The 14,285-nt window shown below is 33.8% G+C and overlaps 1 protein-coding gene across 1 annotated transcript in view; it reads right to left on the reverse strand.

The window, feature by feature from the left end:
• Window positions 1-9,096: 9,096 nt before the first annotated feature.
• The window catches only part of LOC149538527 (uncharacterized), an 80,468-nt gene continuing 75,279 nt past the window's right edge, over window positions 9,097-14,285 (reverse strand). Inside the window, exon 3 of the mRNA XM_089799849.1 lies at window positions 9,097-10,571. Coding sequence (XP_089655975.1) covers window positions 9,515-10,571 — 1,057 coding nt within the window. The 3' untranslated portion in view covers window positions 9,097-9,514. The remainder of the gene's footprint in view (window positions 10,572-14,285) is intronic.

Consider the following 14,285-nt stretch of genomic DNA (forward strand, 5'->3'; position numbering starts at 1 on the left):
ATAAGTTGACCACTCATAACCCTAAGCACACTATAGGGTTAAGGACAATAATTTGTCTCCATGTCATAGAAAATCCCAATGATAGAAATGATGCAGGAGCATCTGAGGTCTTTTCTATTTACCTTGGTAGTCTGATGCAAGGGCATCCTTGGTTTCTTAACTTTCCTACTCTTTTCAAACAATGGTTGTCGAGTAGCAATGCTTACCGAATTACATTACTTACTAAGTGGCTATGTTGGTTGAGTGAAAGACTTGACCGAGTCATAATTCTAGTATTGACCGAGTTTCTGTTCATGTTGAGTTCCTTTGTTGACCAAGTTGTAGTTCTGACCAAGTTCTATGTTAATCGAGTTTCTTTGATGACCGAGCTCTTTCATATATAGTGAGTAGGCCGGTGATTCTTCTAATGGCTTGTCAGGGCTTGGTTTCTTCATTGACCAAGTTGTCTGTGCTCAATTTCTAGTTTGAGATGATCTTTGCATTTAATTTTGTGATAGGTATTTAATATTTGTTGTGAGACAACTTATGGCTTGGATATGCATTTAATGTAAGGGTTTATTTAGTTGGAAATTTGTAACAGGTCGACTTGAGGTCGTGCAAGTATTTAAAGGGGTCTTGGGTAGAGTCTTAGGCATTCTTAGGAAGAGGATGGAGGCATAGTCTTAGCGTGGAGTAGATTGGAGTTGGACTACGCATTTGAGTCTAGAGATTTGTTCTTTTTTGAATGATGTACTCTTCTTTGTAATGATTGTAACTCAGAAGGCCTTACAATCAGGCATGTTGGATGTAAACTTCTTGATTGGAATATATGGAATATTGTCTCTTTGGATCTAAATCTCGTTCCTCCTGTTCATTTTTCATTGTGTGTTTGTTTGTTGAAACCTATATTTGGATTTCACTACATCAAGGAGGATTAAAATTTGTCTCAGGCATGTTTGGAATAAAAATTCAAAAAGATATTTAAGTCAAAAGGTGTGCTAAAAGGTTGTAATAGTGATTTTGAGCAAACAACTTACACACCATAAGGGCAATAAGGACCAGTGAGTGCATTTAAATTTTCTTCTTGCCCAAGCTAAAAGGTGATTAGCATTGTGCAAAGGTCAAGGAGAGTATAGGAGAGATGTTTATTTTTCTTGGATGTGTTGGTCAAGCTCAATGAGATTGGAGGTGCAACAAAATGTTGTTCATTGGTTGAAATGGAATTAATATACATCTCATGAATTTAAGTGTATTGATTGTAATGGAACATGTTTGATAGTTGGAAACCTTTTGTAAAGATATCAATTAAGGCATCTCTATAGTCAAATAATAGAGGGACACTAGACAACACTAGACATTGACAATGGTTTCATATTAGCAATGAGAATGGTAAACAATGAGGGATCTATGAATAGCAAGAGTTTACAAAAGCATCAAGTTTGTAGGGCTGGAGAAGTGGTATGATCTCAAATTCTACCAATTTGGCTAGTGAATATATTATGCACTAGAGTTCCCTCAATGACTAATAATCAGTGTCAATATTTTCCTCACAATGCATTAATGGAGAGCTAAAGAGTGCCAAAATTAGAATATATATGTCCATCTTGTTTTTGGTACCAATTTTGGTGTTGTTTATAGTTTTGTCGATAAAGGGATTTATGGCTTAGTCCATAATTTGAAATAGAACAATGTTATGGTCTATTTAGTTTGTGTTTTGTATTTGGCCTTGTTGGTATGTTAAGGTATGTTGTTAGTAGTGATCGCATGTTTGGTTTCTGTTCTTGTTTACCTTAAAATGGTTGGTAGGAGTCAGGACTATTACTCTTCTTTATGAATTTGTAGCTGCATTATCAGCATGTTTATTGTAGCTCTCTTGATATGGCTATATCTGGGGTAAGGACCCAATAGAACCCTTTCAATCTTAATCTGAAAAAATCCTAATAGATGGGCAGTTTCTGCAATAACATATTTAACCATACTTTTCTTTATCTAAAGAATACTCCCATCTTATTTGCAATCGCACCTAAAAATATTGTGTCAAGTAGTTTCCTTCTCAAATTATCCTACCATGGTTTTCCTAATTGGTTAATTGGGATTATTTAATGCGTTCATGACATTCCTATACTACTTTCCAAGAAGAGGTTACTCTCTTGTTCTATTGTCTTTACTACCTATTAAAACTGTAGCTTCAATCGGATTGATTCGATCTCATATACATTATTGTTATTGGTAATCATAATTTCCTATATATACTTATCCATGTTAATAATATATATTATTGTATATAATACATATATTATATTAAATATATTGTTATACATATTATTATTCATGTTAATATAATATTAAATGATGATTACACCATAGAAACATGTCTCTTCATGAGACATGTCTCCTCTCATAGTTATATGAGATCCAAATCTACATTTGGATATCATCAATAACAATGACTATGATTCTACATTTGCAAAAACAATCCTAAAATTAGCATGGTATTATAGCACTAGGCTGCAAATGTAATGATAGATGAATAGAGGCACAAAATGGAAGGAAGACATCGACACATCATGGCATAGTTTATATCAGAATGCTTAATATCCAATGTCTTGTTGGAGGCTGGTAGAAATTTGCGGCACTGGAAATGTACACCCAATAATATTGAGTATGTCCAAAAATATTAATATGTGCACCTGTATTCATCAAACATGTGCACACCCCTCACACATGCTTGGCAATAACAATAATAGACCAGACGATTGCATATCCTTAGTGCAATAAGTATGGACTGGCTGCCCTGATGAGAATATTCACACAATTGGCTTCCTCAACTCCCCACAGCAATACTTGTAATGGTTTGGTCAATCATATTATAGTCTCTGAAAGATTTGATCAATCATATCTGTTGTAAATGATACGTTTGAATCACTTAGTTTCCACAGCAGGGACCCAAGAAATTTAAAAAAAAATCTGGTGTACTGCTCAGTGTTGCAGGAATTCAATTTTTTGTATATGATAAGTGAATGCATAAGAGTGAATAAGATATGCAATCGTCTAGTCCATCAAAAGAGAAGGTGCTGACAAGGGACAACGTACACATGTCAACAAGAAGTGACTGTGCAAAGTTAGTGGATAAGATTATAAAGATATGAGGGTATATAGTGAATGTTGCCAGCAAGGAAGTGACAAGGGAGGCGAGTAAAGATAAGTGTGCACATCGAGAGCACCCAATCCATGTCACACACGTATTAAGGAAGAGTATTTATGTGGATTTAAAAAAGCATTTCCCAGGTGAAGAAGGCATATTTGACTTGGCACAGGCAATATAATCTGTCAACAAACAGCGGCAAAGACAAGTGAATATCTTTCTGCATCATCGAGGGAAGGAGATTATGTATCAGAGAGTGCACTTAACCCTTGAAGCGACAGATATATACACTTATCGCTGACAGTCTATTAAATAGAAGATAGAGAATGACAAAGTGTAAGAAGATTGGGTAATCGATAAGAAACATATATCTAGCAGAGGCATATATCATCTCAGCAAAAGTTATATTTGGCATTCATGAACAACGTGGAATATCAAGTCATTATTCAATATTGACAGTAGAGCATAAAGAGAATGATTACCACATAAGTATTAAGCGCAGATGCAAAAGTCACACACCAAAGATAATAACGATGACAATGATCAATGACAAGTTTTTGACAAAGGTATGAACCCCCAGAATAGGAAAGAAGGTAAGTGGTGTTACTAAATGAAATATTATCACCACCATATTTGTTGTGATTGTGTTTTATTCTAAATATGGATATTGTACTATTAGTAAGAGCAATATACTTTCGAATCACGACAAATATTTAATATTCATGTTTATAGTATATGTCATCTAGGGAATATGGTAATTCCTAACTTAATATGATCATTTTATTATTGTTATTGTCATTGTTATGAATGACTATCAGAAGACTAATATAATCAATTCAATTAATGGTTTGCGGATAAGTCCATATCGTATTAGCTACATAATGGATAGAGAGAGTATACAAGGGGTGAAGTAAATTGTTCATGTTGGGGAAAGAGAACTCCACATAAAGCATGTTCAAACTCGAGTAGCTATAAATCTACCATTCATTACGTGATCTGATATATAGGGAATATAGATGTGATCTAGTTTTAGTATAGAGTTTAGTGAATGATACTTACAAGATTGATTAAAGTTCATACCATGAACTAACCCCCACGTTAGTGGAGATGAAAGAAATATATGTAAGATCATTTAAACTTATTTGGAGACTATATTAAAGAGATCCTGGACACATACAAACCTACCATCAAACGCTAATAATGAGGATAGGCATAGAAGACGTTGCCCAATTGAAATTAAGATAACAAGATGAATGAAGTGAAGTTTATGAATGAACATGATTTGCAAAGAATGAGATATTGATTTCTATCTTCAAAGCTAAGTTTGGCTCTTGGTCCCGGTCAAAGTGAGAAGTGAGCCCCCACCACCATTTAGACATTGGTGATGGAGCCACCTTTTAAGGAGTGATTAGAATATTGAGAAATGAGATTGGTAAGGTAATCAAGGTATGATATATATTTAAATTTCTTGTTTCTATTTGAAGATATTGTAGTGTAGTATAGTGTGTATATATACACACACACACACTTCAGATAGGGATTAATTTAAAGTCATCAATGATTAATAATTAATAAGATTATGGGACTAATTTAAAGTCATCAATAATTAATAATTAATAAGATTATTTCTCATTATGGTTACACATTTTTTTTAGGATAATTAGTGTAATCAAAGGAAAATTTAGAATGATTATAAAAAAGATGATTTTAATAATCTATTTGAATGGAATATATGTATATATGTTCAAAGTATAGATTTTATCTATATTTTATTGGAAAGAGCTTATTTTGAGAATTATATTAATCTCTCTCTTACTTGCATTTCAATATATAGTATAAGAGTTATATGCCTTGATCTTTTTCCTTTGAGAATGCTATTGCAAGAAAATGAAGATTGAGATTTAGAGGGAGCCTGACATGTTATTAGAGGCAACCTTGAAAGAAAGGAAGAAGACTAGGGATGTTATTCAATTAACCTTTCGTGATCTCGGTCTTATTGATTTAGAGGGAGTATCCATCTCCTTTCGTGATCTCGGTCTTATTGATTTAGAGGGAGTATCCATTTTGAGATGGATACTCCAGTAAATTCAAGCAATCAAGAGGATTGTAATTCAAGAATATATCTTATGACTATGTGATTTAATGGGCCTACCCACTGTGTGAATCATGAGGAAGTGACAACTTCTAAATGATGTCACTTGTATTTGCAGAAGTTACTATAAGGAAATTTGAGGTTTTTTTTTTTTTTTTTTTTTTAATATAAGACTATAGGAATCGGGTGCAGCACGGCCCCCACTATAAACTACAGTGTGTCGGGTAAACTTTTTAACGTGACCGGTAGCGCTGGCGTGACATGCCCACCAGTACCACAGGAGACTAGAACCCGTGACAAACCCCCTGCAACATGGAAGATTTAGCCAACCGAGCTAGGGCCCCCGCCCCAGTAAGGAAATTTGAGTTGTTGGGAGATGTTAATGAAGTTTTTTGAGAATTCATTTGAACCATCTACGAGTCTCTCCTTGATGAATGAAACTTGATGTATGAGTTGTAGAGTCATTCATGTGGCACAATCATACTTAATCAAGATATTGGCATATTGTGGACGAGTTTGATAAAATGGAAGGACATGTTCACTTCTACTGTTAAACTAAATGAATGTTTGGACCTTCAATGGACGAAAAGAGAAAGTTGGAATTTAGAAAGAAGTTGTCATATTTGATACAAAATAGTTCAACAATATAAGAATGAGTGGAAATTCTACATTGTGGAGGGAATAATAGTCAATGTTCCATTCCCACTTGAACCTTATTTAGAGGGGAGGTGTTCTATTCTCAAATAATCTAAAAAGACAATTTATGAATCTTCATATGCAGACAAGTATTGTTATCCTGTACAGTTATCTACTCTTTATAGTCTCTCTCTTATTTGTAATTATATACAAACTATAAGGGTTATTTGTCTTGATCTTTTCCTTTATGTTTGAGGATATTCTTACAAGAAAAGAAGGTTGGTACTAATTTACATATGTGACCAAATAATGGGCAGACTCAATTGAATGATAATAGCTCCAAAGACCCTGATGGTCAAGATGGATAAAGTGAGGCTCTTGAAGCAAACATCTTTGATGATTGAGATTATGAGATTCTTTTACATTAAGAGGGAGTATGACATTTCTTCTAAGGTAGCATAGAAGCTTAGAAGATTGATACTCCAGGAGAGTCTAGAAATACATGTATGTAATTGCATGATTTTAATAGTCCCACTCATGAGGAAGTGATGCCTTATCACCAAAAAATTATATATCAGATTTAGAGTGAGTCTAACAAGAATCCTTGGGGAAGAGAGTCTCTAAGGGAGTAACTACTAGACCTGACTTCCCAAGATCATTGTTCAAGGCAAGAATTTTTGAGGTGCAATCCTTTGTGGATGATATATTGTCTATGAGGAGAAAATCTATGTGAAACTCCTTGTAATGCATTCTTCTCTCTGAGAGAAAATTAAGGTGAAAGCCTTTGTAACACCTTCTGACTGGGTTCATGGTGGTCACTATTTCACATATGATATGTAATGAAAGGTGAAGATATTTCATTGACATATATAAATAGAAGGTAATCATTGTAAGATGACAATCTTATAAATGGTAGACCTATTATCATAACAGACTTCATTAAATTGTTGTCCTAGAGTGCTAGAAGTCATGATAACGAACAATCAGAAGGTAACCATTGTAAGGTGGCAATCTTATAAATGGTAGACCTGTTATCATGGATTTCGCCAGACACTATGATAACCAACTCATCATGGTTCTTTGAGCCAGATTTTTCCAGACACCATGATAACAAACTTGTTATGGTTCTTTGGGCCGGATCTTGTCAGACACCATGACATAGTTAGTATTATAGACCACACTTAAGGTGGTGTTTAAGCTTATATTAAAATTATGGAATTTAGTTAAATTGTGTGTTCTATATCAGTCCTCCCTAACTAAGAGGGTGCGTTAAAGTTGCAGCTTCAGTCGGATTGATTCGATCTGATATACATTATTGTTATTGGTAATCATCATTTCCTATATATACTTATCTATATAAATTTTATATATATATATATATATATATATATTATTGTTATTCATGTTAATATAATATTAAATGATGATTACACCATTGAGATCCAAATCTGCATTTAGACATCAGCAATAACAATTATAATTAATAAACTGAACCTCTATTATCACTACTTACTCCCATCTTCAAATTGCAGTGCATTTCTGGCACGAAACAACCATCAAAAGGCCACACCTCCCTTATACTACCTTAACTTTTATCGGTTCAAAGGGGTCAGTGACATATTTTTTTATATACACTTGATCTATTGCTATTGCCCATTAACTTTGTCACTTCCAAAGTTGTATGCAAGAAAATATCATATTAACAAGATGTAAGTTGCCTTAAAGGAGACATAATGCAGCTATTCTGATTTAATTATTCCAATCACACTGTTTGTTGGGATAGGCACCAAAAATATTGGTCCTTGGACTGTAATAGAATGTTACAAAAGTCAAGACACCATGTTTTCCATTCCTTTCAACCGATAACAAGTTTGAATATCACAGGTTTTTACCTCAGTGTTATACATCAAAAACATTCTAAGAAAAAACTTTTAACCCTTAGCATCCCTTTTTAACAATCCAGATCATTGTACGTATCCCCCTTGCCAAACTTTCCCTTCATATTGTCCATATATTAAGTTTCCAAATAATGAGGATTTCCTGCTGTGGTTCTTGTTAAAAATTGTTCTAGCTAACACGGGTACAATAATTTTTTGCTTATTTATTTTAGCTTATTCATCATCATGTTTTTATAGGCAGCAGAAATTTCATACAAGGAGGAAACACAGTAGCTGTTTGTTAGATAATGGATAATTTGACTACTCAGTTTGACCAAAGGGATATTACCTGGCCTTTATCTACCGCAGAACTGGATTGCTTCACCTCTGAGTGTGTTCCAAGCTGCTTTGCTCATAATTTTTTGGCCTCCCTTAGAATCAGCTCCACCATTCTTGTAGATCTCTAACTTTTAAATCCTGGGGACTTCCTTTATTTTGTTTGTACTGCAAACAGTAGTGAACAGTCAAGAGCATTAGGTTTGAGTGCAATTGAAAAAACAATTTCCAAAGGAGTCAAAAAGACAGTCCACATTGGCCACTTTCAGAGTGGGAAAAAGAAAGAGACCAACCTTCTCAGGATAGCTTAAAAACACCTTGGACTTCAGCTTTTTATTATTAGCTTTGGAATTCGATCAGAATCCTTTGAGGCAGTCTGAACATGATATAGACTCAACATGTACCAATATCAATGCATAGAACAGGAAACACTGAATAAATCATATATGAAGAAAGGAAATCATGCAAAGGAACAATGAAGGAAGATATGGTGTTATGGTCAAAGATTAGCTTGCAATTGAAGCATACGAATGTCAATCATAGCTACAAGCAAATGCACAGTTTATCCTAGATCTTAAACTGAATATAACGGTAGTCTACTGCCTTTAGCCAGTAGAAAGAAACCAATAGTGTTTGTTCAAACCTCAATTCCATCACCTTATAAAACAAGGGCTAGCGAACTGTGACAACATTGAAAAGGAATCAATTCTTAAAATGTTCGGCATTTTTTAATGTGTGAGATCACAGAATTGGTGCACTGTTGCATGGGAAAACAGAAGAGTGACATAAATGGAAAGCACAAAGAAAAAGAATCGATCATAGAGGAGCTCATTGTAGAAACAACTGCAGAGTGGATGAATGCAAAAAGATACAAGTCATTAATACAAAGCAGAATTCACATTCACCTTCAAAATGAAGAGACATATTGGTTAAAGGCCACAATAGTTTAAATTCACATTAACAGGTAACATACAGTCAGAAAAGGTAAGTGTGTCGTGAATCCATGCCAAAAAAAAAAAACAGCTCTGACCTTTCAAAAAGACTCATAAGACATTATACTTCTTTGGGGGTTGAAGAAACTGACATAAATTAATCCAGGAATACAAGGGATTTTACCATCCGTTTCCAGTCTTATATCTGCTCCAATCCTAATACAAAGAGCATATATATATTTTCAAACTTTCCCCATGATCAGCCTATCCATAACAATTTACCCCTTGTCCATTAATACTTTGGGTTAAGCATCTAAGAGGACTAGTTGGTGAAGATTATATACACATAACAGTAAATGCCCTGAGATAAGTCCATGTAGGTTCAAAGAGGAACCCAACTCTGCCATCGAAATTCGGGAACAGAAATATATACATGTCAAGAAAAGTTTAGTCTGGCCATATTCAACATAAAATTTGTTTCTGATGCACATATAAAGCCATGTTAAGGTCCTTATAACTATATCCATCCATGATCAAGAGCTACACGATCAAAAGCTTCATGGGCTTCTGTTTCATCATATTCCTTGTCAGATACAAGAGCATTTCTGTCCAACCTCCCTCCACCCTCTATAATTGCATTCTGTACTTGCACAAGAAGACTTTCAATCGAACAAGCAGGGCTCCAGCCACTTCTAGTCAGCAGCTCCATGCAGATAGAACCACCAACTGTAATGTGTCCAGTATAGCGGCTAAACCTTGGTCGAATGATCCGGACAAATGGAGGAGCAAAAGGATAATCAGCAGGGAAGGTAATCTCTAACAAAATGCATGATTGGCTTACATTCTTTTGCCTTGCATACTCAACAAGGTCCTTGTATATAGGATGGTCCTTGAACAAATTCTGACTCAATGAAACATGCCACCTGCAAATATCATTTTCATCTGGAAGTTTCAGTACTACTCCAACCAAACCAGTATTGTTAGTTTGTCCATGCTCTAATACCTTTGCTAGATTATGGTATTCTTTCATTATAGTCTTCATGGATGAATTAGTCTTTAAATTGTTGTCCCTTTCTAGGTCAGGAACAAAAGGCCTAGGATTTGTTGAAGTGCTGCCACTAACAGCTTCATTGCAACTACCACAATTTGTGTTTACTACTCTCCTGTCAAAAACAGCTTTGCGGTGCTGTTTATAAATTAAACTTTGACTTGACACCTTACTTTTGTAATCCTCTCTCACATGCTTATAATGTAAATGCAAGTCAACCTTTCCTGACAGAATGTGTCCCTCTACAAGATTTGTGTTGTTGTGTCCATTGGGGTCCTTGAAAATAATTATGTAACGCAATGAAACATCTTTGTCCTCCAGAGAAACCATCTTTCTTGTGCTATCTATAAAGCTTTCAGCTCTGGAGAACACTTCACAGATAGAAGCAAGACAAAATCCATTTGCCAGTGCTCCACTCTCCCAATCAATGTCTGCTTTGGTCGAATAGCCAAGTGCATCAGACAACTGACAAGATAAATTCATAGATGACATATGTGCTGTTCTGCCCAAATATCTCCCATCATTCCTGACACAAATTTAAAACTTCTTTAGTAATTTGCATATTTGAATCTGGCTGTGCAATCTACATCATTATCACACAAATAAAAGAAAGCAATGGAAACTAGACTCATCTGTGTTGTAGTTCAGACAGACAGTACTCAGTAAGTAAAGAAATCACCTAAGTTCCTAACAATGATCCAAGATGCAAAAGAGGGTCATTTTCAAGAGATTGAAATTAGGCAACGACATGACCATAAGACATACTCAGCCTTTCATCTACAAATTTAACAGAGGGTGGAGAGGAGATGTGTATAGGAACCATCAAAAATATCTTGGCACTAAGAGCTTTCAGTAAGACTACTGTTTATTTTACATTAAGATATTTGGTAAGCCCACACATAACCAACAGGGTGTTCCAAGTAGTACACAAGAACTTTGATTTTAGAAAATAAGACATGGTATGTATAGGAAAAAGTATAATATTCCATATTATTGATTCTTTGATTTATTGTTTTTGACCCATTCCAATGTAGATTGGAAATGGAGGTTTCACTTGTTCGACAATTATTATTTATGTGATCAATAATGTATAGATTCAATGATTATATGCTTTATTTGTTATGTATGTTTGATGTCTGATGAATATTTGATAGATTATTTTTATTTCATTGAGCATGATTCTATTATGTGACACAGATACTATTGAAAATATGGTTCTTGTTTGATGATGTTTCAAGGAAATATATTGGAGGCAGTTAGAAGCAAATTTGGTTTAAGAAGTGGCAAATGCTTGGTCCTGATTCATGAAGTAATATTTCTAAAACACCCAATTTAATTAACTCAAATTGTCTTTGAATATTCCAAACATTAAATCAAATAAGCGAAAAAAATCTCATCTATACCCATTTTTATGGCAAATCCTTCCTGCAGATGATTTTCCCCCAAAAAACCCTGTATTTTTTAAAACTTTGTTGACTACAAATCACATAAAAATCACATTTAAATTGCATCTTAAACCTTAATCAATCTCTTGCCAACTTGTGAAACCGTCAAAACCTTCAACATTGTAAAATATTTTATTAATATTGCAAATGTACAATATTTTTATGGCATTAAAACAAACGTGAGCAGGTCGGGACATACATAGAAGGCACAACTAGTTGCAATTTGCAAGGAGTTGCGAAAAGGTGCATTTGAGTCAAAGGCTGTAATGTCCCCGTCTTTTTAGCAACTCAGTGGAGTTCCTAGCCTTTACATTCTCCGAAGGCTAAGTGAAGAAATAAGGAGAAATTGATTAAATTAATTTCTTATAAAGTCATTAAAAAAAATTAATTAAAATTAAAAGGTGACTTTATATTTAATTAATTTAATTTTCTAGAAGCATAATTAACTATTGTATTGCAAGGGAGAAGCTTCTAGAGAGTGAATTTTCTAAAAATACAATTAAATATTGTATTGAAAAGGTGGAAGCTTCAAGAAAATGCAATTAAATAATATTTTATCTCCTTCTAGAAGGGTGAAGGAAAAGAATAAATGGAGGTGAGAGCTTCATTGTTAATCATCCGATTATTGTGAATTGCATTTGATATAAACTTGGGGGAAAAAACTAAGGAATCTGATTTTAGTCAGCCATTGGAGAACGTCGACTCTTCAGTGTTGCAACCATTTGAGGTAGTGAAATATCCACTAAATTTGGTATTCATGAGAGCTTCAATTCAGGAGTTATGTTTGTGCTTAAATTGGAGAATACAATTATCGTTGGCTACTGCAGTACACAAGAACGATATCGCGCTACAGTACTTATGCTTGATTCATCTCCATCCTTGGGCATCACTATTATCAGGGTCCTCTTCCAACTATGAGTAGTTAGCATTGTAATTTTTAGGCATATGATTTTGCTGTGATTATTTAGAATCAGATTTTGGAATTACTGTAGTCATTATTGTAAGCCCATTTGTATTGGCAAACTCATAGCAACATTGTACATGAGACTGAATTCAATAGAGGAGATACATGTTGCATACCATTTGTTTGACAAAATGTCCATCTAATAGCATATATGATCAGCATAATAGTTGTTTGTCAATTGTTTGTCAAAATGTCAGTTGGCTATAGGTATGCATTCCATATCTAGTTTCCATGTATATGAATTGAAAGTACCAAAAGAATTGCACTTGCATATTAGTTCATTGTAAGATGCATTGTAATATCATTTGCAAATTTCTTAGCATTAAAAGGCAGCATACAAGTGTTTGACAATATTCCTTGAGCTAAAATCAGTCAATTTGGGCAAGGGATATTACAAAGGCAGACAATTCTTTGTCGTAACAGTGCTGCAAATGTATTATATAACTTCATGCCATATAATTAATATTTACATTCAACCAGCACATTCAAATAGATGAATAAGTCATTATATAAAATTTTCGATTTGCACATCAAAATAATCTTTCAATTTATATTTAAACAAGATAAAAAACATTAAATCTATTTTATTTTGGTTTGACTTCCATCCAAAGATGAGTATTGTAATGTTATGACAAGTGAATGGCCTATTTTGCAAGGTTTTATCTCTTCCTGGTGTCCAGATTGTAAAGTTTTATTATGCTGTGATCTTGATTGGTGTAAATCTCAATTTTATGAGTCTTGATAATGCAGATTTTAAGATACTGTTATTTAATTCTGGATGTTTATTGATGATTTAAATAATTTATTGAAACAGAATATATCCCTGATTTTTATTTATTATGATCTGCAAGTGTGAGAGTACGATTTCCACTGTTATTGATCTACTTCACACTGCAGATCATAATATATATATGTACGGGCGTATAGATGAGAAGACGTGATGAAAGGTCACATAGCAATAACCCAATGGTTATGAGTCGGGTCACGATGGTTGGCAATCAAAAGCAACATTACTTAGTATTCCTTGTTTACGCTTCCGCTCACGGTGGTAAGCAAACACCACGTAATGTAATCTGCCAACTATTACATGATTATAATTTGTATTATTTGCTGTTGGCAGTATAAAGGTCTACGTGTGCATTAAGTTATCGGCAGAATATAATAAACATGTGCCATTGGCAGTATTAAAATAATCATGTGCTATCAAAAGTATAAACTAATTACATTACATTATATTAATGCTTAATCTAAACTTGAGTATATATATGTATATATAATATTATATATATATATATATATATATATATATATATATATATATATATATAATAGTAATAATGAGACATATATATATATAATATTATATGTATATATATATATATACAATTACAGTAATCAGTTATGCAAAATTTATTTGAGGATAGTCATAAAAAATACAGATTCAATTTCATAGAAGCTAACATTTTTAACACCCTCTTTAGCAAGGGAAATTGAAATAAGTTTAACAAAAAAATGTAATCATCATGTGTTTTAAACTAAGAGAGAGACAGAAGGAAAACATAATGGATTTTCATGGTGTCTGGCTATCGCCCAAAAGACCCATGAAAGTTATTAATGGGTCCGGCAAAATCCGGCCCAAAGAACAAGGATAACCCAAACTTCCAAAACAATGGGTTTTCATGGTGTCCGGCTATTGCCCAAAAGACCCATGAAGGTTATCAATGTGTCCGACAAAATCCAGCCTGAAAGATAACAACAATTTCAACCATTGTTTGAAAACAAATCAACTAAAATAAAGTCGTCACTTTATCATAGGATTAGAACACACGAA

Source organism: Cupressus sempervirens, chromosome 9 (assembly GCF_028749045.1).
Source record: "Cupressus sempervirens isolate cs-2001-9-10 chromosome 9, ASM2874904v1, whole genome shotgun sequence".
Classification (NCBI taxonomy): domain Eukaryota; kingdom Viridiplantae; phylum Streptophyta; class Pinopsida; order Cupressales; family Cupressaceae; genus Cupressus; species Cupressus sempervirens.